This window comes from Carlito syrichta, unplaced genomic scaffold, assembly GCF_000164805.1.
Source record: "Carlito syrichta isolate Samal-C Ts95f unplaced genomic scaffold, Tarsius_syrichta-2.0.1 Scaffold304454, whole genome shotgun sequence".
Lineage (NCBI taxonomy): Eukaryota > Metazoa > Chordata > Mammalia > Primates > Tarsiidae > Carlito > Carlito syrichta.
In genome coordinates, this window is record NW_007248550.1 from 1,827 (window position 1) to 29,732 (window position 27,906).

The 27,906-nt window shown below is 40.1% G+C and overlaps 1 protein-coding gene across 1 annotated transcript in view; it reads left to right on the forward strand.

Annotated features, from left to right (window-relative positions):
* Positions 1 to 3,048, forward strand: part of LOC103262335 (PH and SEC7 domain-containing protein 3-like) — a 4,579-nt gene extending 1,531 nt beyond the window's left edge. Inside the window, exon 2 of the mRNA XM_021713316.1 lies at positions 2,556 to 3,048. Within this exon, the coding sequence (XP_021568991.1) occupies positions 2,556 to 2,958 (403 nt within the window). The 3' untranslated portion in view covers positions 2,959 to 3,048. The remainder of the gene's footprint in view (positions 1 to 2,555) is intronic.
* Positions 3,049 to 27,906: the final 24,858 nt, after the last annotated feature.

The following is a 27,906-nucleotide window of genomic DNA, read 5'->3' on the forward strand; positions in this document are numbered from 1 at the left end:
CCTACAGGTATGAACACAGAGATTCTGGGTTTGGTCCACTCAGTATTCTGTGTTTAGAAAGGTCATCTCAGGAGGTCAGCAGGAGACTTTATAATGCAGTTGTTTTATGATATTCACATGGAGTTCCTTCTTCTTGCAAGTAGCAAAAGTAGCACATGTTTTGATTTAAGGCCCTGATAAGTAAACCTGGCATCATGTGGTATTTTCTGGTCTTTCCCTATATATCTGATGTCCATACCAGCCTAGAGCCTGGTTAAATGGCAGGCATGACCCTTCTTTCCTCACTCTCTTTGACTGTAGTCTGAACATACAGTGTTTCTTTTGGTAAAATCATTTGTTGCATACTGTACCTCGATTTGTACCAATTCTCATGACACCATGTTTTGTTTTATAGTTTATATATGAGAGAACATCTGTCTTGAGGTTGAAGGATTATTTTTGTTCAGTTTAAGGAAATGCCTTTTTCCCTATAGTTAACAAATTCACTGAGAGAGCTGCTCCCTTAGGATCTATCAAGATTCCCCCAACTCATGAACTCTCCAGCTTTCCCTCAAAGGTCTCCTTGATATGTGGCATATAGCTCAGTTTCTATATTCCCACTGGAATATGTACTTTTACTGTTGTTCATATTATTAACTCCTCCTTTCCGCAAATATTATTTGATTGTCTTCTATGTCCTTGACCCAGCGAGATGCTGGGCATGAAGGAATGTTCAGAATAGATATGGTCTGTGGTCACGATCCCCATGGAATTTACTGCTGAAGATAAACTGTGATCACATAAACACATTAATAGGTATAGGATCACAAGTTGTGATAGGTTCAGTGGAGGAAAAGAACAGTGACTACGAGAAAGAACTCAAATTATTCTTTCAAGTAGGGGAGAGGCTAATTTGGTTGCCGGCTTAGGCAAAGTCTTTCTGTGGAAATGGAAATTAGGCTGAGACTTGAGGAATGAGTAAGAGTTAGGCAGGCAGAGAAGGGAGAGGAGGAATGTTCCAGGCAGAGGGAGCAACATGTGCCAAGGAAGCTGCTGGGTTCCCTGCTGAATGTGTGTTTCCTGGAGTTGTGTGAAGCAAAAGGCCTAATGTCAAGTTTGAAGATTTGAAACTCTACCAGTGTGGCTGGTGCATAAAGAGCAGAGGAGAGTGGGGTGCCGTGAGTGTGGAGAGGTAGGGAGCAACGGCGTCCTGGGAGCTGTCCCATTTATTCCAAGTGCAACGAGAAGCCATTAAGAGCATAGTATTTGGTTCATGGTAGACCATCAATAACTTAAAAACAAGAAAGCCACCTGCATTGTTGTATGTGAATTTAGGTAATTCCTAGGAATATGGATTAATTATGAGATGTTTAATAGGTAATTCCTATTTCTTTTTTTTTTTTGAGTTGGAGTCTCACTCTGTCACCCAGGCTGGAGTGCAGTGGCATGCTCATGGCTATCATAGCCTTGCCCTGCTGGGTTCAGGTGATCCTTCTGCCTCAACCTTCCAAGTAGCTGGAACTAAAGGCGTGCATTACCATGCCCAGCTAATTTATTTATTGTAGAGACGAGGTCTCACCAAGTTGTCAAGGTTGGTCTCGAACTGCTGTGCTCAGGCAATCCTCTTGCCTCCACCCCTCCCCACCAAAGTGGCAGGATTACAGGCATGAACTACTGCGCCTGGCCATAATTCCTATTTCCAGTTCATTCCAATTATAGGAATCTGAGGTTAAGAGAGGCTAAGTAGTTGCCTCAGGTGACATTGCTAATAACTGGCACAGCCAAAAGTCAGTTCCAGGTTTTTCTAACTTTTGACCTTCTGCTCTTGCTACTGATTTATCTCCCAAATTTTTTAGTTATTCTGATGTCCATTTTCAATATTTGAGGAGCATGCTCCACATTAATTTTTCACATTCATGTGCTGGAATTAATGCCGCACCCCTGTATGTTAACTTGTAAGTTGTTTTTAGTTTGTCATGGTTTTGGTTAGCTTTCTAATAACCATGTCTGTTGGCCTTTTTTTTAGGTTTGTCATTGGATAATATTGGATCTGAAATCTCTCTGCAGTGCGGTTTATTGTCAGCAGGGGGCAGCCCTTGACTTCTGAGTCATCTTGAGGACATTTGTTCTCATTTAAATCAGAAAGTATTAATAGACTGATGAACGTTTAGTATATTTTTACTGAAAGTTTACTGTATGAAGTTTACAAGGTATATTTATCTGCTTCTGTTATCATTAGGAATGATGGTAGTTGCAAATAATCTGAATTTGTGCAGTGTAGTTGGCTATAATGAGAATTTATTTTCTTCAGATATTCATTGAACTACATGTATTCACACACCAGGAAACTAGTTTGAAATTTTATTAAATTATTTATGGTGTAGTAGCTACATATATACTAAGAAATTTTAAAATCTGAATGTTTCATATCTTTCTTCCCAAATATTTTAAGGTATAAGCTCAATGAATACAAGAGTTAGAACTATAGTGTCATCCTTTTTATATGGCCGAAGTGGAAAAAATTAAAAGAAGAAACTAACCTGATATTGAGATCTTCACTCTTATTTACCTTCCAGAATCGTTGAGCAAGAGGAGCACATTAGGGTGGACGATGAAGACATCCTTGGGCACGGATATACAGAGGATTCCACTGACGTGTACAGCTCCCAGTTTGAAACCATTTTGGATAACACTTCTCTATACTACAGTGCGGAGTCGTTGGAGACGTTATACTCTGAGCCTGATAGCTATTTTAGCTTTGAAATGCCTCTCACTCCAATGATACAACAGCGCATTAAAGAAGGTGGTCAGTTCTTGGAGAGGACATCAGGGGGAGGACTTCAGGATGTCCTGAGTGTCTCAGCAGATGGTGGAATCATGATGGGCTATTCTGGTGGGGTCACCAATGGGCTGAATGATGCCAGCGACTCCATCTATGTGAAAGGCACCCCGGAGAATGCTTTCTGGGAAAGGTACTAATCCCATTCTCATGAATTGCATGGTAGTGGTTTTTGTAGCATTCTCTCTTGGAAATCTGAGTGTGGAATATATTTTAAAAGTGTTCGGCCAGTTTCAGTGGATATAAGCAAATGATGTGAGTAAAAAGTAATTTGGGTTTTAGGGGCAAACAGAACACACCTTAGCGTTTGCCAAACTGGTGAGCTGTAGTCATTCTATTCCATGGTATTTCTTGGATGACCATTTATAAATTGGACACTGGACAAATATTTCAGGGTGATGAATAGGTATTTTATCTGATGATGCAACTTTGATGGCAGTCACGTGGTGCTGTGAAAGGAACACTGAGAGACCTTGGCTTCAGTGTGACCACTGAGGTTGTTTGATTAGCCGAGATTCCTTAATTGCAAATTGCGGTTGTTAGATTGGGTGGTCGGCAAGGACTCTTCCAGCCCTTTGCTCTGAGAGCTCCTGTCTGGCTGTCTTCCTGTTTCTGGGGTGGTGGAGGAAGGTTCTGATCAAATAGGTGATTGAGAGATGAGTCCTTGGGCAAGGCTATAAGTATTTATTTCCTCTCTCTACTTCAGAATTTTAGTGTACCTGGGAGATAAACTGATGAATTAGGGATGTTACGTGCACCATACCTGCCAATTGCAGAGTCCCTGTCTATTCATGGATTGTCCAACATTTTGTTTCTTCTTGCTCATCATCCTCATGTCATCTGCTTGTCTTTCAGCATCTCCATCAGTGGGCAGAGGATGCTAAACTTTATAACAGCTTTACAAATTTAGTTTTGACATATTTCTGTGTGTGTGTGGAAGTAGTGGTTGGGGGAAGATTAAACGGTGATGAACTGTTTATTTTACTTTAGTATAGATATGCAGGGTTAGGATTAACTACACAAGTAGGCTGCATGCAGCTTAAGTTTGGGCCTCCATCTGGCCCTCACTTTCCCTGGCTTAGGACCAGGTATCCTTTGTGTTGTTACAGCCCCCCCCCCCCCTCTGCTGGCAGTGCCTAGTAACAGCTACTCCCTCCCTTGTGCTAATGTGACTCGTGTACAGGACCCACTTATGAGTGAGAGCATGGAGTATTCAGTTCTTTGTTTCTGGGATAGATCACTAAGTATGACGGTCTCCTACTCCATCCAGTTGGTCATGATTTTGTCCTTCTTTATGGCTGCTTAATACTCTGTCATGCATATATATTCCATTTTCTTTATCCAGTCCACTTGTGATAGGCAGTAGGGTTGGTTCCGTGTTTTTGCTATTGTGAATAGTGCTGCTATGAACATGTATATTCAGGTGTCTTTTTTGTAGAATGATTTATGTTCCTCTGGGTATATTACCAAGAGTGGAGTGGCTGAATTATACGGAAGGTCAATTTTTAGGAGTCGACACACTGCTTTCTATAGAGGTGGAACTAGCTTGCACTCCCATCAACAGTGTAGATGCATTCCTGATAAACTGTTTTAAAGCTGTATGAAATATCAGTGCTTTTTTAAAAAAGTCAGTATTCATATTACAGGTTTTGAATGAACTTCTTTTGAGTATTCAACCCTGTATTAAACATTTTTTGCAACCGGTTTATAGGTGGATAGTTCATTAGATTAGCAAAATCAAGACTGGCATCTTGTAACACTGCAGCTGTGCATTTCCACGTAAAATTGACTGTGGATGTTAGTTGTCTTATTGGCTCACATACTAAAAAGAATAAGGCGTCAAACACACAAGTCTTTGGTCTGAATTACTTGGGTAAGCCACTTATTCCCTGAAATCTGATTTATTTATTTGCAAAATGTGGTTAATGGATATCCAGTGTGTTGTGTGACTGTGAGATTAGAAGGGTTATGTAGACTAAAGCACCTAACACAGGGTCTGGTGCAAAGTAGAAGCTTAAGTAAATGTGTGAACTCACTTGGTTGGCTGATAAGTCCATATTTAGATTTCCTGAATCCTTGAGATTAGGATGTTCCTCAGTGGGGGTGTCCCTGAAAAGGAGAGTGCCCCTGAGTGGGGAGCTCCTGGGGGGGAGAGGTGCCCCTGAGAGGTGGTGTCCCCAAATGGAGGGTGCCATTTCTGCTTCACCATTATTTCTGAGGACTGTAAATTGTGATAAAATGCTATAGGACAGGTATGCAGATAATTTAATTGAAATTCCAACCTGACTTTCTGGGATGAGTGGAAGTTGACCAAACATAGGTCAGGGAGTGTTTTGGGCCGAGGGTGTTTATTACAGAAGCCACAGGGTATGTTAATGAAGATGAGATGAATATCAGTGAAGGAATTGACTGAAAGGTTTATTAGATATATGGCTTGTGCACTTAAAACACGAGGTTGTCATCATTTGGACCAGCATGGGTGCTGGTCATGAGTATGGACAGAGTTAAGTAGTTCAGAGAGTATTGGAGTAGACTATAGTATTTTGGTGTCTCAGATTTAGACAGTGGTATCCTTCAGGCCATCTCAAGATAAAGTTTCAGTTGCGTCACCTGCGTGGTCAAACCATGAGATATTGTCTCGTGATAAAAGACCAAATTCTAGTACTGAATGGCAGGCAGCTTGGAGATGAGTCAACCTGCCTCCTACCCCAGCCCTGGCGCTGCTCCCGCACGATCCCGACTGCTGGTCATCCATCCTTTCCTGAGCTGAGTGCTGTTGTGACTGGACAGACCAACTTGATGGGACCCCCTGTTTCAGTTTCTTTGAGTTGGCATAGGATAATAAGTGGTTATAGGCGGGGGCAGTTTTATTTTGTGATATATGTCTCTATTCAGGGCTTAAAAAAGGGAGCAGACTTAATAATCCTAAGAAATTTTAAAGAAACTGGAAAACTTTCATATTTTTATTTGCTGCCATCTGCCTTCCTTGGTGCTTTGGAGAAGTTGCAGCTGCAGAGAAATTGGTTAGTGTCGTGGGTTGGAGAATTATGACATTTTACAGCTTGAAAAGGGCCTCAGATAACCTTATAGTAAAGAGTCTGTGTTTAGTTGGGTGAAATGAATTACCTAAAGTCAGTGACTTTCTAATAACAGATCCTGGACTAGAATTCAAGTTGTCTGACTTTCCTAAGATTCATTCATTATACTGGGTCACCTGGTCTCTTATATCATTATTTTATCTTTTTATCTGATTTCTCTCGTGTCATATGTCTGTAGAGCCAGAAGTCTGAGCTGGTTTGTTTTTAAGAAACTAAGTTCTGGGCAACCCCTTTGGTTCCCCTCCTGCTCTGGGAGTTTTTCCTGTCCTTTCAATAAATCCTGCTCTCCCCACCCCCGCAAAAGAAACTAAGTTCTAAATGTAGAACTGGTTGTTGTTATTACTGGTGGTGTATGTGTTGAATTTGAGAAAAAATTTACCAAGTCAATAGTTAGCATGTTTCCATAAATTTTTAAATCAGTCAATGAGCAGACTTTTAAAATTTCCTCTGCATTAAAACATAACTCTGTGGAGGTAAGGAAATATTATACCTGTCTCTCAGCCACATTCTGAGGACTAAAGTGTTAGAATTCAAAGAAAAACATATTTTCTCGTTTTATTAATAAATAGGATATTTACAAAAGACAAGTGATAAATAAAATAAGTGCACGTGCCCAGGATTCCACCTCCATTTGCCATCCTCTCCTGTTTTCTTGCTAGTGAGCAGGGGTTGACCTTATTGAATAAAGTGAACTCTGAGGAAGGCACAAAGGAAAGGGATAACACTCATGAGTCTCCCCTGGTAAAGCTTCTTTCATATTCGGTAGACAGGAACCAAGGACATTAAGTATTGATTTCAGTGTATAAAATATTAGTTGTCAGCTTGTAGAAAATATTGTAAGTTACTTTAGCTGGTCTCTAAATATAATTCTGTATCCTATGTAGCCTGTAGGTTTTATTTAGAAAACATATGGTGCTTAATTCTCATAATAAGCAAGGAGAAATAAAGGAACTATCAATGTTCCAGATAAGGAAACTGAGGCACAGAGAGGCCAAGTAACTTTTCTAAGGCTACACGTGGTAAGCGGCACACCCAACTTTTGAATCCAGGTGGTCAGGCTTGAGAGCCCATGCTCTTACTGAGCTATGCTGAATAAGAACGCTTGAATCATCTGTCTGAGTGGTAATGATGTTGTGATAAATTCTATAACAGGACTGGTAATGATTTTGTGATAAATATCTTAAATAAAACAAAAATGCATTTGGTTTGGTATTGCCAAGATATGTTTTAAAATCTTTTTCTACTTCAGTGTGTCTTTATTTGTCATTAAACATTATTTCAGTGGCAGCATTTGACAGTGATTTCTTTTGAACACAGGATGACATTGGTCTCTGTTGCATTGCTTCTTTAAAGAAAGGTGTAAGTGGTTGGGAAAGACAATTAGGTTGTTGTGGCTCTATAGCAAATCTTAGTTCCCTCTCTGAGACCTTCCAGTCTTGGACTTATCCATGCTTTGGTGGCCAGAGAGACTTTGTTCTTCCCTGTTACTCTGGCCACCCAGGTCAAAGAAGAAGCATTCCAATTTGCAGCATTCTAGTATCAGGTAGGGAAAGACTTATTTTGTACTTGTCTCACTATTTGTCTTTAAAAGTATTATATACCTTTGTGATATCAAGTAGATCACTCTTTGTAAAATAAAAATAGCCTCTTAAAATCCTGGCCATAAATCTGTACAGGAATAAATTCTCGTAGGTGCTGCATGTTGACCAGGGGGCTGCTTGTCAGCCAGGAAAGAGCTCACTTTGTGAGTGTAACACAATATTTTAATGAAGGACCAAGAGTAGCATCCCCTCCCCATGTGGTCCAGTTCCAGAGCACTCGGGCTGACAGGGGGTCAGCGGTGCTGTGTGAAGTCCCGTCACATGGCTCCAAAATTAGAAAGGATAATTAGAGACTTACAGTTATACGTGTTCCAATGGGTTCCTTTGTGTCTGGGTGCTTCTCCCTCGCCGGCCTATCAGCAGATGACCACAACTCCAATCAGTAAGTTCTCAGGACGCAAATGTTGCCACTGTGACCATTAACAGAGCTGAATATTGTCTGTTTCTATTGATCTTGGGTTTGGACAAGAGGAAAGGAGAAATAGCAAATACAGGGATATGGCAGAAACTTCTCTTTTGGTTCTTTGAGTATACAGGACTGCGTTTTAAAATATCCTTTTTAGTGTAGTAGATCTATTTTATGTCTCAGCTTCCTAGTCCTTCTTCCAGATCTTGCTCGGGATAAGAGGACTAGGCAGAAGAGGTGAATTATATCTGTGTGCAGCTGATCCGCCTGAGGAAAGTGCTTCAATCTGTTTTCAGCCCACTCTGAATTTGATATTTGTGATTGTCTGCCTCCTTCTTGCTTCTCCCCCCTTCTCAAATGGAATGCTGGTGTCTAGAAGGTATCCTGTTTCTTCCTCAGTTTTTGTCTTTCCTTAGTGTCTTTCTGCTTAGGAAGAAGTCACATGTAATAAGAGTAGTACAGAAATTTGTTGAAGTGTGACTCCAAGAATTTTTTTCCATGTCCCAATTTAAACTCAAAGTCATTTTAATATAATGCATATATATTAAAATAAGAAATTAAGATGATGCAAAATTAGTTAAGCTGGTGACAGAGACAGACATCCTGATCTGTGAGACTGTCTTTAAAGTCTAGCTGCCTGCGCAGCACCTGGCTCTTCTGTCGTTAGCTGCAGAAGCACTGCTGCCTCCCAGGCTCATTGGTGGGTTGCTGTTGCTCTAGTACTTTCTTTAATCTTTTTCTTTTGCGTTTTAAAATTCTTGCCGTAGAAAAAGTGTTTCTCATTTTTCTGCTCCTGGCTTCCTGAAGTAATTGTAATGGCATATTTTAATTTTTTTACCATAAAGGCATTTCTGCTCAGTGATGAGGCATGGGGGCTTAACTTGGTTTCAGAGCCAGTCATTCCTGGGTTTGAATCCTGTCCCAGTCACTTGTTAGGTGTGAAGTCATGAGAAAATACATAAAACCCAGAAAAATTTCTGGTGTAAAATGGAAATAATGAAGACCTATTTTGTAAAGGAAAGAGGGGAGCAAATGAGATGAATCAAGTGTAACAAAAACCAAGAAAAGAAAGACAAGTGGCCTAACAATATCTGGTACATAGTAGGGGATAATTAAATTAAAATGAATACCAAAAACAGTAGTAACCTGAAGAAAAGTCATCATGCCACGTGACCATGGACTGAATCCCTGAATCAGACATTTACTACTTAGGCATCACTTTCTTTTTTTCTGAGTCAGAGTCTCACTCTGTCACCCAGGCTAAAGTGCAGTGGCACGCTCATGGCCACTGCAGCCTTGACCTGCAGTGCTCTGGCTAGCTTTCTGCCTCAACTTTCCAAGTAGCTGGAACTACAGGTGTGTGCCACCACACCTGGCTAATTTTTTGATTTATTGTAGAGATGAGAGCTCATCAAGTTGTCCAGGTTGGTCTTGAACCACTGGGTTCAGGCAGTCCTCTTACCTCTACCTTCCCAAGTGCTGGGATCACTGTGCCCAGCCATCACTTTCTTTTTATAAAATGCAGTGCACTGTGGTGGGTTGAATAAATATGGAGATTTGAGACAGAAAACAGGAGGTGAAGTCACCCCCTTTCCTGGCAGCTTGATCTTGGGCAGGTTGTTTTCATTTTTGGAACTTCTGATTCCTTACTGGTAAGGTGAAAATAACCTTACCAACCAATTTCATTGTAAGAATTTGCTAAGTTCCAGTGTGTGCATATTTATTTTAAACTTATCATGCGTTTTGCAATAGTCTGAGTAATAATCTAAGGAATAATAAGAAAATAGATGAGAAAGACAAAAGAAAAGACAAAAGGATTTGGTGAATGTTTGAATATAGGACCTGTAGGGCTAAGTTAAAATGATTGTGAGATTTCAAGCATGTATGACTTGCTGAATCAAGAAACAATTAGGGAAGGAAGCAAGGTTGGTAAGAGAACACCGAGTAGGATCAGTTTTAAAGAGGTTGAATTTGAGGAGAACGAGGGTCATTTGTGTAGGACTGGTGGGATTGAAGGTCGCTGGAGAGACTTTGGGGTCACTCTTTTAGAGGTGAGACTTTCAGCTGTTGGTGTGAGAAAGCTCTAGAGGGTGAGGAGAGGGCTGAGGACAGGCCTGCAAGGTGCTCATACCCAGGAGCACTTGGGTTCTGCTGTATGTCTATCTGTCTAATTCCATCTTTGTAGAAAACGTGCCTTGTAAGGTCAGTTTCCTGGCAACTTTTCTCTGCTGGTCTCTCTTCTCCAACAGTGGATTGATGGTCAGGGAGCACAGTGTAGACGCAAAGTGCTATAGTCATTGGTTGTTTTTTTGGCACCCTTTAGATAGTCCCAGCTCTAGTGGTCTTGGACTGTCCCTATTTGTTTGGTGCCTCTTGTATAAATTGGTGATGACTTCAGTTATCACTAATTTAACTGATAATGATCTTGAATTTGAAGTAGCTGTTCCTAGAGACATTCTAATTCTGAAATTTAAACTTTACAACAAACAAAAGTAATTCCCTGAGTATTGGTGAGTATTGGTGTAAAGAGCACGTTGAGGTGCTGGCCAATTGGATGATCTGTGACTTCAAACGACTTCAAATGATAAAGAACATTGAAGGCATAAGTCATCGTAAGGAGAATCACAGTTCTAAATAAAACTGGAATGGTAGTTAATATTTTAATTTAATATTTAAATTAACTTTAATGGATACATCAGTCTTTTATTTATATATCAGTACGGTATTTGACTTTTAAAGGAAGTGATATTTATGTCAGTAGAAGTCACTCAACATCATATTAATAACACACACAGGGTGTTATCTATTGAGCTTTGCTTTGGGAAGGAAGAAAGACACAGATCTTCCTCAAGTAAAGAGTACCCTGAAGGTATTTTAATAAGAGTAAACATTTACCCAAACCTCAAGGGGGCACATTTTTAGTGCTTTAATCTTGTTTTTCTTTCTGATTTTTTATTTCATAAGGTTTCTGCAAACTAGAATACACTGTCTGCATTTCTCATTTTCTTGCATTTTGTTTTACTACCCTTTGCATATACTGTGTTTTTTGCAAATTGAAAGTTTGTGGCAACCCTGGGATGAGCAAGTCTGTCAGCATCATTTTCCAACAGCATGTGCTCACTTTGTGTCTTTGTGTCACATTTTGATAATTTTTACAACATTTTACGCTTTTTTAAAATTATTATATCTGTTATGGTGATCTGTGGTGAATGATCTTTGATGTTACTATTGTAATTGTTTTGGGTACACAAACTACTTACATAGGATGGTAGACTTAACTGATAAACATGTATTCCAACTGCTCCACCAACTGACTCTTTCCTGCCTGTCCTGCTCAAGCCTTCATACTCTCTGAGATACAACAGTATTGAAAATAGGACAATTAATGGCATACATTGGCCTCTAAATGTTCAAGTGAAAGAGTAGTTGCGTATCTCTCGCTTTAAATCGAAAGCTAGACGTGGTTAAGCTTAGTGAGGAGGGTGTGTTGAAAGCTGAGATGGCCAAAAGATAGGCCTCTGCACCATACGGTTGGCTAAGTTGTGAATGCAAAGGCAAAGTTCTTGGAGGAAATTAAATATATTTATTGAAAATTGATTAAAAAAGCAAAACAACCTTATTGCTCATATAGAGAAAATTTTAGTGGTCTGGATAGAAGATCAAAGCAGATACAACATTCCTATAAGCCAAAACCTTTGCTATAACAAGATATTTTAGAAAAATAAGAAATTTAAAAAAATTAAACCACAACAACAAAAAGCCAAAACCTAATAGAGTAGCAAGGCTCTATTCTTTTCAATTCTGTGAAGACTGAGAGAGGTAAGCGCAGAAGAAAAGTTGGAAGCTAGCAGAGGTTGGTTTATGAGTTTTAAGGAAAGAAACTGCTTCCATAACATAAGAGCGAAAGTGAAGCCACAAATGCTAATGTAGAAGCTGGATCGAGTTGTCCAAAAGATCGAGCTAAGATCGTTGATGAAGGTAGCTACATTAAACAATAGATTTTTAATATATACAAAACAGACCTCTATTGGAAGAAGATGCCATCTAGGACTTTCATAGAGAGAAAGACGTCAATGCCTGGCTTCAAAGGACAGTCTGACTCTTTTGTTAGTAGCTAATGCAGTGCTAATTTACCATTCTGAAATCCTAGGGCACTTTAGAATTGTGCTAAGTCTACTCTGGCTGTTTCCTAGAAATTGAACAACCAAGCCTGGGTGACAGTACATTTGTTTACAGCAGGGTCTATTTTAAGCCCACTGTTGAGACATACTACTCAGAAAAAAAGATTCTTTTAAAAATATTACCACTCACTGACAGTGTATCTAGTGACCCAAGAACTCTGATGGAGATGTATAAAGAGATGAATATTGTTTTCATTTCTGCCAATACAGTATTCATTCTGCAGTCTATGGATCAAGGAGTCATTTCAACCTTCAAGTTTTATTATTTAAGAAGAACATTTCATAAGGTTATAGCTGCCCTAAGCAGTGATTCCTCTGATGGATCTGGGCAAAGTTTATTGCAAATCTTTTGGAAAGGATTCACCATTCTAGATGCCATTTGGAACATTTGTGATTTGGGAGAGGAGGTCAAAATATCAACATGGACAGGAGTTTGGAAGAAGTCGATTACAATCCTTATGGATGACTTTCGGGAAGGGGAGGGTTATGGTTATTTAAGACTTCATTGGAGGAAGTAACAGTAGATATGGTGGAACCTGAAGATGTGACTGAATTGCTGTAATCTCATAAAACTTGAGCAGATGAGGAATTGCTTCTTGTGAATGAGCAAAGAAAACTGTTTTTAAAGATGGGCTCTATTCCTGGTGAAGGTGAGAGATTGCAACAAAAGTTATAGAATATTTATATAAACTTTTGGACAAAGCAGCAGTGGGATTGAGAGAATTGACTGAAGTTTGAAAGAAGTTTTGTGGGGAAAATGCTACCAAACAGCATCACATGTTTCAGAGATATCTTTTTTAAGAAGTGGAGTTAATCGATATGGCAAACTTCATTGTTGTCTTATTTTAAGAAATTGTCACAGAGGCCTCAGCCTTCAGCAACCACAACCTTGATCAGTTCGCAGCTGTTAACACTGAACCAAGGCCTTCCATCAGCACAAAAGACTATGATTCATTAACTCAGATGATATTAGTATTTTTTAGCAATAAAACTTTAAAAATTAAGGTTGTACATTTTTAAAGACATATGCTATTGCATACTTAATAGACTAGTATAGTGTGAACATAACTTATATACACTGGGAAACCAAAAAAATCTTGTGACTTGCTTTATTGTGATATTTGCTTTATTGCAGTGGCCTGGGACTGAACCCACAAGGTGTGCCTCTATGTTGAACTGGCTCAAGCCCCGTAGCAGAGCCTTCATATTCAGTACCTGAGACAGGTACAGGAAGTTGAATGTAAACTTTCTTATGAATGCTAATGAGGATTACTATTAAACTTCATTTAAACCGATGTTACATAAATGCTCTGACTTCATAATTCCCACACCCTGTATATAATCATCATATACCTGTTCCCGTGCATTAATTTGCAGGTCTCTGTTCTTTGGTCTCCGAATCTAAAATTATGAAAGGAAACCCTTTTAAATCACACAATGAACTGCTGAGATTTTCTCATGTTTTTACTCACTGTCTTGTCTCCCAGCAGCATTCACTTGAGAGCTTGTTAGAAATGCAGAATCTCTGACCCCAACCCTGATCTTCTAAATTAGAATCTGCATTTTAACAAGACATCCAGGTGGTTTATATTGAAGTTTGTGAAGCACCAGTCAGCAACAGTGGTCTGTGGACCAAACTTTGAGTAGTAAAGCTGTAGAACAGTCATTCTCAAATTTGATTGCACATTAGAATATGTGGGGAGCACTTTAAAATTTGGATTCTATAGGCTTAGAAACTCTGATTCTATTGTTCTAGGGTGGTACTCAGACTTTGATACTTTAAAAACTTCCCAGGTGATTCTGATGTGCATCCTGGTTGTCAACCCCTTACTACTCCCAGGTGCGGTCCTCAGACTAGCAGCATAGATGTTATCCTGAACTTTGTTAGAGATATTCCAGACATCATCCTGGTCTTACTCATTTTTTAAACCAATTCCCTGGTGAATCATAAGTACTTCAAAGTTTGAGAATCACTCACTGAAAACTGATTAGAGGAAGAATACAAGTCTGAGTAAGATACACTCAGTCCCTATTCTCAGAGGGAGCAGACCTGTTAAAGGTAAGTGTTGGTGGTGGAGATAATTCTCCAAACAGATTTACAAAATCAAGTATTCACCTTCTGAGTTGCAAACTCTTATTTATGCCTCCTTGGTTCCACTCCTCTCTTTCCTTCTCTGACCTATTGATGTAGAAATGTGAACCTGGAAGTGATTTCTTGTGTTATCTTTTGTGTAATGATGATAGTGTGCCCATCTCCACTCTTGTACATAGAGGTTGATTGGTCTTCCTGCTAGGAAACAGTATGGTTTGGTATTGAAAAGTGTGGGTTCTTAAGTCAGACTGCTTTGATTCGAATTTTAGTAGATTTTCTCTCTCAACCTCAAATTCCTTATCTGGAGAAAGGGATAATAATTTACTGGCACTTAATGAATACTCAGTAAATGTCAGCTATTATTCATAGGAGTGCTTGAACTGTTATTTTTTGGAGTAGGAGTATCACTCTGTTGCTCTGGCTGGAGTGCAGTGGCACACTCACAGCCACCCCGACATCGACCTGCTGGGCTCAGGTGATCCTTACACCTCAGCCTTCCGCGTAGCTGGAACTATAGGCGCATACCACTATGCTCAGCTAATTTTTTGATTTATTGTAGAGATGAGTTCTCACCAAGTTGCCTAGGCTGGCCTTGAACCCCTGGACTCAGGCAATCCTCTTGCCTCTGCCTCTCAAAGTGATGGGATTACAGGCTTGAACCACCACGCCCGGCTGAACTATTGTTTTTAAATTCCTGAAAGTCACCCTGTCTGTACACTGCAGTAGGATCGACTTAAGATGTTATACATCTGTAGTAATAATTCAAAGGGACTTTGATTATTTGAGGGTGAGGAGTTTTAATGATAGCTTCTTCTATTTTCTTTATAATTACTCTATTTAGGAGTCTCACCTTAACAGAAACAAGGTGACATTTTCTTGTTAAGAGTATTATTATAAAATCTTTAGTATAGAGAAAATGAGAGATATTGAATAATTATTGTGAAACAATCGTACAAATTTATTATTCACAGTTGGCATTCATTTAGCCACGGTATAGCACACAATATTATACTTAGCTACAGGCCTGGCCCTGGACTGCTCAAGTTTTACGTTTTGGGATTCAGGGAACCTCTGGCACAGCGGCCAGCACATATTGGGCACAGTTTCTGTTGAATGAAGAACCTAATGAGCAGCTAGCTGCCTTATATTAGCTATTAAGGTGTCTCCCAAGGAGGAAACAGATGAGATATTTTAAGAAATAACTCAAGTGCAGAGCCTAGAAAGTGAGACTGTAGGAATCCGAGGTGGAGTCTACCTGCAGCTGTATGGATCCGAGATGGGGTATCAGGGAGGCCCTCATGGGAGTGTTGTGTTTTGAGGTCGGCTTGAAGGATGAGGTGGAGATGTGTAAAGAGTTATGGGGGGACAGGGCAGGGCAACTTTCCAGATAGAGGGAGCCAAACGGTGGTAGAAGTGGTGACAGTTGCTTGGATTTGGGGAATTGAAAGTTGGGAATTAAGGGAATCATTAATCTCTTTGCCTCCTATTCTGGTAATCTTCGAGACTGAACGGATGTTCCTGCACTCAAAGAGGTAGTAGTCATTATGCAGTTGGCTTTTTAAAACTTCTGTAACACTTTAGGCATACCAAAAAGTGTAAAAAATCCTAAATACTTGTGATCTCATCATTCCATTTAGGAAATAAAACATTTCAGGTGAATTGTAAATTCCTGTTTATGCCTCTGTGGTCCCATTCCTCTCTTCCCTTCCCTAGGTCAAGGTAACCATAATCTGTTGTTATTTATCATGACCATATAGGTGTATGCCCACAAACATTATATAGTGTTGTTTCACATGTTCTCAAACTTCATGTAAATGTTATCCTTTTGTTTCCTTTTGTAATGCTTTTTCTCAGTTTTTGAAATTCACTTTTATTGACTCAAAGCCCTAGTTTGTCAGTTTAATTATTGTTGTACAATATTCATTATATGAATGTAGTATAACTTACTTTTCTGTTTTTCTTTCTTCTGAGCCTTTTGGCTGTGTCTTATATTATCATCTCAAACCATGTAGCAATATGCAACATATTCTTACAATGACTTCTTGTGTACACATGGGAGAGCCTCTCCAGGCTAGGTATATATTTAGGAACAAAATTGTTGCATGGAAGTGTAATCATTTTCTGGTGAACCAGGGCATTCTTGATGAAAGGGCATATTGTCTTTTCTATGTATATAATTTTGTCTATTTCTGTTTATAGAGTAACTTTTAGTTCTTTTACCTCCAGATCCTCACAATCCTGTATCCCAGCAAAAAATAGCAGGAGCCCAGAGGGCAAGCCTGGGAAAGAAAGGACTCCTTTCCCTGTAGGGGCTGATGCAGCCTCTGCCATCCATTGGTTAGGTCTGGCGGCCCTGGCTTCCAGCGGTCCGTTCCTGTTGTCCCTGGGTCTCAGATGCTTCTGTGGCAGTTGTTGCCTGTGTCTGATAGCTGTGTGTGTGGCCCGTTCACTTCTGGCTGCCTGAAGCTGACTTTGAACAACAGGACAATAAATAGTTTCCCATCAGCGATAGCAAAATAACAGCAACAAAACTAGAAATGAAAATAGGAAAACACAGATTACATAAGATTCAGTGTGAGCTTAACAGAGATGAATTGTATATAATATAAATGAATTTGATCTATTTTATTGGCTTTTTCAGTCATTCCTTTAGGGTCAAGATATATGTGTTGTAGGAAATTAGCGTCTTTACAGTAGTTCTTTAAAAACCTTAATGCTGTTAAACAGTGCTGAAGTTACTTTCTTTTTCTTCTTCTTCTTTTTTTTTTGGACTGGCTACTTTCTTTTTTTCCCCTCAAACAGCAACCATTCCAAATAAACTTAGACTGTTGCCTTTTCTTCCTGCTGTCAGTCTGTCGCCTGGCATTTAAAGAGTTAAGTGGGAGGTTTGTGAGGTCATGTGTGACTTCATTGGGTTTGGAGTTTTGAAGCAGGTCTCTTGGAGGGAAGCTCCGTTGAGAAGGGAGGCTGGGAAGAGGGGGAAGTCCTCCTTCGACTTCTTTCAAGTTCTCTCCCTGAGCCCCTAAGGGATCCAGTGGCATTCTGGGAGAATGTCACTGCGGAGTCAGTGTGTGGCAGTTTGTACTCGCAACACAAGCAGCTTTAGAAGTACATTAAAAGAGCCCTTGCAGAAGATGAAAGTTTGCTGAGCAGATGGAATGGGAGAATGCTCTTCAATTTGTGACAAGATTATGGGCAGACTGTTTGCTGACGGAGGTAACTGGAATTCGGTTTATTGTCTTTGTCTGATCCTAGATGGTGCTGGATTATGGATAACTGTAGTTATAGAAAATTTCTTGAATTTGGAAGTATTGTATTTCAAATGAAAACCATTGTAGGGGGTCTTAGGAAGAAACTTAGAAAAATGGTAATTCACATATATTATTTTCTAAATAAGGATGACAAAAATAAAGCGGGTATATTACAGGGTCTGTAATGTTTGAGTGAAATGAGATTTTTTTTCCTCCTCATTTTGGAGTTGTGCTGTTCTTTGAGGTGGTTAGAAATAGCTTGGTGCTTCTAGATGGCATGTATACTTCCAGCTACTGTTTGTGAAACTTCATCCAGGTATTGGAAGGTCACCAGTTTTGAGCTTGGTCATTTATTGGGGTCCATCTGACTAATGCACAAGGCTGTCATCCTTATTCCAGAGTATCACTGCTCTCAAAGGAAAGTTGGCTATGCTGTTAGTATGGAAAGATGTGTTTTAGAATTCAGCATTAGGCTCAACACTTCAAAGGCTAGCCAGTTACCTAATGAAAAAAGGCATTGGGGATTTTTTCTGGAACTGAGGGAATTTCAGCCCCAAAGTTGATCTTTGGGAAAGTTTCCTTCTGTTTTCACATTCAACAGCCAGGAACAAGTGTAGGGAATAAGGGAGGTCAGTGATGTTAAAGAAGGGGAAGTGAGCCTAGTGCATTGATGTGATGTTCATTTTTTAGATGCTTGGTATTAAAAGGTTCATGACCACCCACCCAGGAGCCAGTGAGAACCCAGTGCTTGTCTGCTGATTGTAACAGGTGTATTTGTGTGTCTGTATTGTTTAAGCTGGCATTTCTTTACCTGTTTACAGATTTAAGTTCATATCTCCAGAATTTTATAATACTATTTGCCTTGCTAGCCAATCAGTATAGCAATTTTGTGTCCTCTTATATGTGGACATTCTTTTTCATTGCTTTACTAATAAAGGGCAAAGAGAATACTTGAGAAAAAGGACATGAAATATATTTTGTGGGAGGCATAAGCAGAGTGGTTATGAATCTGGACTTGGGAGTCATAGGCCCATAAGTTTACGTTTTACATCTTCTTGTGCAATTTGACCTCTGGCAAATTACTTAACCACTCCTGAAGCTCAACTTCTTCATGTGTGAAATAGGGATGATAATAGTCTCATGAAAGTGATGGTTGTGAGAATTAACTAGGATGCATTGCATGGAAAGCATTTACTATGGTAGTTTCTTCTATCCTAATAAAAACTCAATAAACATTTGTAATCAGTGGCTATTATGTTTAAATTGTGCTTCTTTATGTCAGGCATGTGAATACTTAGATGTTAGAGAATGGTGGAGTTGTGGGTGTGCTCACATTATGAACAAGTCAGGGCTTCTTTGTGGCAAGGTTCCAGGTAGCACCTCTGTTTCCCATCCCCTAGTGGGTCATCTCTCAATGCAACCTTTGGTGGTGGGGAGGGCCGGAAGAGAAAAATGGGTAGATTAGTGCAAGTCCATCAACACTTTGTGAAAACATCTGTGTTCCAAGTCCTGTGGATGGCATGTTGGCTTTATTATGAATATGGAACATAGCATTGTGTCCACATGTACATTATAGGCACATACAGTAGAGACGATTACCAGAAACTGGCCATTGTGTCTGTGTTTTTTCCAGAGGTGCAGGTGCCTTTGCCCAGCAGTGATGGTAGCTTTTTAGGACTTCTCTGTGTTTATGGCTTCTTCCTTTCTGTCTTTACACTTCAGTTGGTAGCTCTGTAGCTATGTAAAAGCTGCTTAGCTGCTCTGAGTGTTTCCTGGTCTGTTTATCACTTGCGGATAATATATTTATTCCATGATAATTGAGACTAAATGAGATTAAGATACATAAAAATTCCTAACACAGAGTAAGTACTAAACACATTTTTTTTACTTCAAAAATTACTCCATTTTGTCTGCTATTATGGTAAAGGAAAAATTTATACAATTTTTAAATTAGTCCTCTTAATCTTATTATGCTTTATAAAGTTCTCTTGTCTGGATAGGTGTTTCTAAAGCTTTTGTTTAATTTAAAACTCTTTTTGAGTTCATAACTTTTCATTGTAGGCTATAATCTTTATGGCTTTTAATTTTATTTTTGATGCAATGTTCAAAAAAATATTATGAAAGAAATACAGTGCCATTGGTAAAAATTCAAGTTGAAGTTCCTTTTGTCTCAGTTTCTGAAAGGCACTCCACTAACAGTTTCCAGTCTTTCCTTGCAAGGCAGAGTCAGTGCAGCTCTTTGGGATTTGATTTGAGACTTCTTTTCTGGTGTAAAAGTACAGATCTGGGATGGAAAGTTCTGTCAGGTTTGCCAGCTCCCTGTGTGGCTCGGTCCCTCCCTGCAGTTCCAGTGGAGCAGTGTCTGGAATGTTTGGGAGCTGCCTTAACGGGAACCGCCTGCACAGCTGGATTGTGTCACCAAGAGCCAGATGTGCCTGACATGTCCAGTTCTAGCCATGCTGTTGTGGGGCATGTGCTTAACCCAGAGTTCTCCTGTGGTTCTCAGCAGAGGGCTGGGTTCGAATCTGCTCTGAAATCCCCAACCCTGAAGGTCTGGGGAGGCAGAGCCTATGTTAGGCTCCAGTGGGGATTTTACTCATTGTTTAGCTGCTGAGAGGGTGTAGTTCAATCAGCCCTTTGGTCTATGGTTATGTTTGGCTTTTTGTCATTAATAATATTGGGTGGAGGTAGTGTAGAAGAAGTTGAGTATGGAGTTGGAAGATGTAGTCTCAACTTTCAGCTTTGCTATTCCCAGCTATGACTTTGGCAAGACTGCTTTGGTCTTCAGTTTCTTTATTTACAAAATGGGACCATTGCGAGGGTGAAATAAAATAATGCATGTGAAAGTGCTGGATAGACTCCAGAGTGTTCTGTGTATTTTTATCTTATTGGATTATTCAAAGGACAATGGCTTATTCCTATCTGTCTTAGGCAGACTGAACTGTTTATGCTTTGGAGAAGAGGAAGAGTTGTAGCTGTCTAGTGTTGTGATGTCCTTACACTTTGTCTTGCCTCTTAGTGGAGGTCTTTTGTCCCATCTTTCTGGAATGCCCTGGTATGCTAAGAACTTGTATTCAAAAGGGAGAGGGTGATATAGTTTCTGTGCTTAGAGTGTTCTCAAATAAGCCACACCCTTTTGTTGATTCACCTGGTTGGTAATTGAGGCCCTGCTTTTCAGCAGGGCAAGCCCTGAGTACTGAAGCTTTGACCCAACTCTGCTATTGATTTTGAGACCGGGGAAGAGTCACTTCTTCTCTGGATTCCTCTGTTCCTTCATCTACAGGAGGACTTGGACCAGAAGACCGTGTGTGGGGAGGAGATGGTGACATCTTCCTTTTCTACTTTTTCTCCACCTTACTGTATCCATCAAATTATTGGGCAATTTCTGCTTCCCCTTTTAAATAACTTTGAATAGTTATCTTAGAAAAGATATGACAAGTGAGTAATGAGGTCAAACCTCAAGCTGAGATAACATGTTGACTTCGGAGACTTAAATATAAGGAAATCTCGTACGGGTGACAGCGACAGCGTCGTGTTAAGGGTGAATATCAAATTATCTTGCCTGTAGTCCCTTTGTTTGGTAGTCATTCAGTGCTGATCATCTTTGAGCAGGGCTCTGGGTCTCAGATCTGTGTCATGGGCACTGTGAGTACCTGAAGGCAGAGAGAGAAAAAGAAAAGATGTGATGCCAGTTGGTGCCTGAAATGAGGATGCCACCTGAAGAAGACACTGGGAATGAACATTTTTTTAGCTTGAGGCAATAATTTCTTTGGGGCAGGGTAAGAGCCTTTGCTGGGCTGTGTGGGAGATGTTTGCATTGCTGCGGTTCCGATTCTCAGTACTAGTACTGTTCATCCATCTTGCATTTTGTTTTTCCCCTCAAGCTCTTTATCTAAATCCTGCTGAAGAGAGGAGCACATCTATCATGTGTGGACATTTTAGTCTGGCTTTCCCAGGACAAGATGACAGTTCTAGGTGACAGAATAGTAGGGAAACATTTGTATTTCTTCAGTATTTTGCTGCTAAAAGATAAACAAAAAGATAGTTAAAAATGATCTCTGCAGCTTGCTAACCAAAAAGCTCATGAATGGCCCTAGTAGTGGGAGACAGTCACTGGCTGCTGGAACTTGTGTAAGTCCCTTGGGACTCATCAGCTGGGCCAAGAGTTAGAGACCCATGGAAGATGTCCTTTCAGTTGAAACAGTTTACCTTAAAAATAACAGGAGTCATGGATTCAAAAGGCTATAGCTGGTAAGAGGAACCTAGGTTTGTGTGTGACTAGCCGAATAGCCCAAGTGGATGGCCATCTATTCTAGGCATTATCTCTGTTGTAGACTCTTTCATTTGCAATGTAAAGTGGAGATTCTGTTGATTAGGATTTGACTCCTTTTACTAAATCCAAAGATATTTGCCCATGCCAATTTTCTAACAAGTAGATCAATATTTATTTATTTTATTTTTATTTTTTGAGTTGGAGTCTCATTCTTCACCCATGCTGGAGTGCAGTGGCACGCTCAAGGCCACTGCAGCCTCGACCTGCTGGGTTCAGGCAATCGATGCTTCTGCCTCAGCCTTCCAAGTAGCTGGAACTACAGGCATACACCACTATGCCTGGGTAATTTTTCTTCATTTATTGTAGAGATGAGGTCTGGACATATTGCCTAGGTTGGTCTTGAACCCATGGACTCAGGCAATCCTCTCACCTTTGCCTTGCTGGTATTACAGACATGAGCCACTGTGTTCACTGATCAATACTTAATTAAATGTCAGATTTAATATAAGTGCTGCTTTGGGTTGGAGATGGGGATTTGGCCAACAGATTTAGAAGGTAATGAAGAGTAAACCTAAGGAGTAAGTTGATGCAAAGTGATTTTGGCCTTGCATTTTCTGGCAACTTGACCTTGGGAAGATAATGTGTCCCATCCTCCATCATAGCTTTAAATTCACCATTGATTGACTTTATGGAAATTGCATAACTGAGCATTTTCTAAAGCTTAAAAATGAGGGAACCACAAAGTGTCCATTGGAAACACAGCCAAAGAATGACAGTTGCCATATTTTTATATAACAATAAAGCACCCAGGTCACAGTCCTTACCTTCTCTGCGGCATGTCCTGCCTTTGTACATTCTGCCTCAAACCAGGGTGAGTTTACTGGTCTTTCTAGGGCTCTTTAGTTGGTAAGCAAAGATCTTACAACCCGATCCTTTGAAAGCAATTTCTTTCTTTAAAAGAGAAAAACATTTTTAGTAACAAAATATTTTAGGTTGAACAAAATAATTTAGGTTGAACAAAAATAGTCACCCGCCGCCACCACCACACACACACACACACACACACACACACACACACACAATACTATTTCCAGAAACATCCTAACATAGGAGACAACATATAACACTTACATTTGAGCCGTAGTCTTGCTAAGTGTTGCTGTGTGCTACTTCTTAGTTCTATGTCTGACCTGACTTGGCTGCCCTTCAATGGGAGCTGGCCATCTCCTGTGTCAGCAATATCTCTTCCTGTGGCACCAAGGTCTTCTTGGAAGGTCTCAGGGCCACACAACCATGGGACCAGCTACAGCAAGAGGCTAAGAGATCCATCTGAAGAAGCTAGGTTGAGGGCCAAGGGTGGGACTGCCCCACCCAGTGTGTGTTATGTATCAAAATCCACCCATCCTTGGCTAGTGTAGAAGTAATATTTATCTTGTGTTGCACTCAGTTTTATGAAAACATCTGAAGACTACCTGATGTAACTGTATACCAACTTGGTTAAAAATCATTTGCATATACCTTCTTAACTTTTAGAGACAATGTCATTATAAAGGAAGTAACAGAATTTAGGAATTATTTACTTCTCAAAATCTGTGTATTGTGTGACCAATAGCTATCCTTTCTGTGCTCTGCTGCCACCCTGTCACCTGTTTTCTGTTGGCATGTGTTCTCCTCCCTGCCTTCCTTCCCCTGTCTTTACAATCTGCTCTTAGAGTTGTTTGGGTTGTCATGGACCTTTTCCTTTCCCTGAATATTTAACTATACTCATATCTCCCCTATCGTTTCTCTAGCCCACATTCTATCTTGCTGAGCCTCTTTAGCCACTGATGGACAAGGACTTTAAGTTGCTATGTTGCTGTGGCCATTGCCCATCTAAGACCAGTGTGACTGATGATCCCAGGGGTCTTCTGTATCTATGGGTGACAGATAGGGTCACAGAAAGAGCATTGGACTGGGAGTCAGGAGACCTTAAGTTCTTAATCTCTCTCTATCTGAAGCTTTCATTTACTCATCCGAAAAATGAGATTTGATGAAATAATTCACGTGTTTTCCAGCTTCAAAAATCTATGACTTGACTCTACAAAAATCATACTAATTCAGCTGCTTAGATTGGTTCTTTGTGACCAACTAGGATCTTTTATTCAAAACAGTGAAAAGACTGGAATTGGAGCAGGTAGAATATACCAAAAAGTTAGCAAAAATGTCCATGGCTTGCCCATTGACTGGGGTGGAGAGCAAGTGGAGGGAGGAAGGGAGGGAGGTGGAGGGAAGGAGAAAGGATTTCCCATCCGTCTCCAGTCTTGTGTGGGCTGCCTGCACAGACTGACTTTTTGCATTATTCTTCCATGGAGGCAACACCCACCGGTTACCCTTCCTCAGTCTGAGATGACTGATATGAAATACCTGTTTTAAAGCCCTAATTGCACATTCTCCAGGAAGGGAAACTCCAGGACAGTAGGGGATTATTATAGTCTAGTCTCCGACCCTTGGCTGAAGTCACTGCGTGATTGCTGCATCCTATCCATCCCTTTTCAGAGGGTCTTGATTTCTCACATGAAAGCAGAAGTGTGAGCCACAGCAGCTGAAGTGAAAACAGGGTGTAGGAGGTGAAAGGCTGTGTAATTCTCTCTTGACCCTTAGTTATCCAGGGTATGGCTATTGTAAACCCTACATTTAGGAGAAAAAATTTCCCCCTTTAGAGTTAAAAAGACATCATGGGGTTGGCAGTCTGGGTCCTGGGGTTTTCTCGTACCTGACATTAGCTCTGTGACCTGGGGTATGTCACCCATTTCTGAGCTGGCCTCATCTTTAAAATGAGGTAGTAGGGCCAGGCAATATTTAGGGTTTTTTCCAGAGCCAGCCTGCCTTGAGCCTGTGATTTCCCTCTCCATTAGCAAGACCACTAGAGAGGAGTGGCCATGAGGGAAAAGGAAGTTAAGACCAGTCATGTTTTGCTGATCTTTGTGTATATAACCTGTAAACTCTCTGAAGGCAGAAGACTGTCTTTTAATCTTTGCACAGCACTGAGTTCATGTTACCACAGAATATTTTAAAACTGATTGTTCCTTTTGGTCAGTGTACTGATTTTGGCATTTATGTATCACAGTGTCAGCAGTCTGTGGCACTCTCTGCTAGGAGCACAGCCTTCCAGAGACATTAGTGGTTCCCCAGTGTGAGTTTCCTGGTAGTGGCGGAACTTTCTAACTATCTGTACCTTCATGAGGAAAATGTCTCCCTCCAGGGCATTGTAGAAACTTTTCTATCAATCTTCCCCCTTCTGTTCCTTTGTTTTTTCTTCAACAAAAACCTCAAGGACATTCACAGCACCACAGCCTTTACTAAATGTCTGTTGGCATTCAGGCTGAGGGGACTTGTGTGCTCTTGGACCTTGGAGTGAGGTTTAGCTGGGTACATCAGTGTGTCTCTAGGGAATTATTTGCCTTTGTCTTCTTGATAATGATAATCTCAATCAAACCATTTGTATTCCTACTTATACAGTTGAGCACATGTGTTGAATGGCTTATTGAGAATGTTTTCTGATCATGAGGGAATCTGAAAATCTTCTGTCTTTGTTTTTTGCTTCCAGGGTAACTTTGGAGTTGGCAAATTGATACGAGTTTACAATACATTCTGTCTCCATGAAGGCTACCACTCTACCCAGTTCCATTCTCAGTCCCAGAGAATGAAATAATTTCATTTAGCCTCATACTAACTTAAGTGAACAGCACCAATATTAGTGATTATTACAGATGCACTTAGTTATCTGTACTATTGATCACCAGAGATTCAAAGGATTTCACTGATATATGTTTATTTTCATCAAAAATGTAATTTCAGTATACTGTCCAATTCTGAAACTGACTAGTTTGATTTATTTGAATTCCCTTCTTCCTCCTTCCCTTCCTCCCTTTCTCCCTCCCTCTCTCACAGTCACCCCAGCCTCGACCTGCTGGACTCTAGCAATCCTTCTGCCTCAGCCTTCCAAGTAGCCGGAACTCTAGGTGTACGCTACCACGCTCGGCTAATTTTTAAAAACTTGTTTATTGTAGAAATGAGGTCTTGCCAAGTTGCCTAAGCTGGTCTAGAACCAGCAGGCTCCGGCAATCCACTCGCCTCGGCCTCCCAAAGTGCTGGAATTACAGGCTGAGCCACCCATCCCGGCCTGTTAATTTTTTATTAAAAAAAAATTATTATATATATTTTTTGTAGACATGAGTCGTGTTATGTTGCCTAGGCTGGTCTTGAATTCCTGGCCTCAAGCAATCCTCCTGCCTTGGCCTTTCAAAGCACTGGGATTACAGAGGCATTTGCCACTATGCCCATCCTCTTCTGCCATTTCTAATTGTTGTAGTAATGAGAACAGTGAAACTTCCCTTATGGGCAGCAGGGAGAGAGAAAAGAGTCAAAGAGCTTCAGTGGCCCCCACCTGTATGGCCGACACAGCTAATGAGATATGTTGATAGGATAGTCCTAGAGTTCTCTTATTGTGGAAGTCTTCCTAATGCCTGCTGAGGCCCTGGTAGTGAGGACTGAGAAGGACTGCTTACATTACCAAGTCTGGGAACACAAACAGGTCTGTGTCAGTGGGATGGTGTCACTGCCAGAGGCCCAGGAACCTGTCCACATCAGGAGATTGCAGGGGTTCTCCCACTCCTTACTGGTGTGACAGCCTCTCCTCTTCAAGATAATGTCTGTGTAGATGCTGCAAGCTTTTAGAAGAGAATCTCACATCAGTAATAATGAAATATACTTTTTACTTTTGAAGAAATATTCTAATAAACAAGTTATCATATTTTTCTCTCATGACTTTTTTTCTTTAGAATACACTTACACTTATTCTATTTAAATAAGATTTTAGAAAATCTAGGGCCGTCTGTAAACTCCCTTGATATGCTCTGAACCATCCATGGATGTGCATTCCAATACTTGTGTGCAAAGCCTTTCCCACCAATTTGGAATGAACTGATCATTGTAACTAGCTTTGTATGGAATGGTTGTATTGGATCTCAACCCTGTAGTGACGTCATTTTTTTAATGCCTGGAGTAAATGCTGTGAAAAGTAGCTTGTTTTGGACTTTGACTATACTGTTTTTCTCCTGGTTAAAATCTTCCACAGCAAAGGAGCCCCGCTAAGTGAATGTTTTCCCTTAGAATGCTGTTCTTGTGCTTTGAACTTTTCCAGTAATCTTATTTTTCCCTGAGAAAGTAGTCCATCTAATTTAAGATGGAGCAGGGGTTGTGGTTGGAATTGCAAACAAATTCAGTGTGTTCTATTTTTATTTTTTTAGCTTCAGAGTGTGTTTTCAGTGGAAGTGATTCAGCCTTATGTGGTTTGGGTTCAAGGGTACAGAACAATAAGAGCTATAGATATGGTAGATAGGAGAAGGATCATATTTAGCCAAGATAAAGTATACTTTAAAGTTGTTTACATATAAGGTCTTGAACTACAGAGAGAAAAGGTGTTAGATCCTCTAGGAGTCATTAATAGAGTTTTCAAGTTTCTGATGAAGATATAAGTGTGTCTACTTCAAATTATTTATGCATGAATGAAATAGTGCAGGGAAGTGATCAACTTGTAGAAAATCTTATTCTCCTTAGAGTTCTCAGGGGACCAAAGGGAGGAGGAGAACTTCCTTTATTTTCTTTCTTCCCATGGTGTCTTCATATTTGAAGAATAATATCAGAACTTTTTTAGTTTTTTTTTTCTTGAGGAAGATACAGCTTTTAGATAATTATGGATAATCTCTATGAGTTAAAAGGTATTAACAGACGTCTTCCCATAATCATGTAGAAATTTGAAATCCTATCAAGCTAGCTAGCTGTTGGACATTTGTTTTATAGGGCCAGAACTCTATGCAATGGACAGAATCTTGTGTAGTGTTAAGAACCTTGTTTTTAAATCGGAATGTTTGTCTTCATGGCTCAGCTTGGTCATTTCCTGATAGTATTGCCTTGAGCAAAATACTCCTGGCCTGTCCTTTGTAAAGTGGTTATAGTGATACCTACTTCCTAGAGTTGTTGTCAGGCTCAACTGAGATAATGCTTATGAAGTACTTAACACAGTGCCTGGAACTAGTAAATGTCAGCTGTCATCACCACCACCATCATCTTCGCTATCATCATCAACGCTATCTATACTTTCATATATTTTTGTTTCACCATGCTTTTAATAATATTTCCCTATCA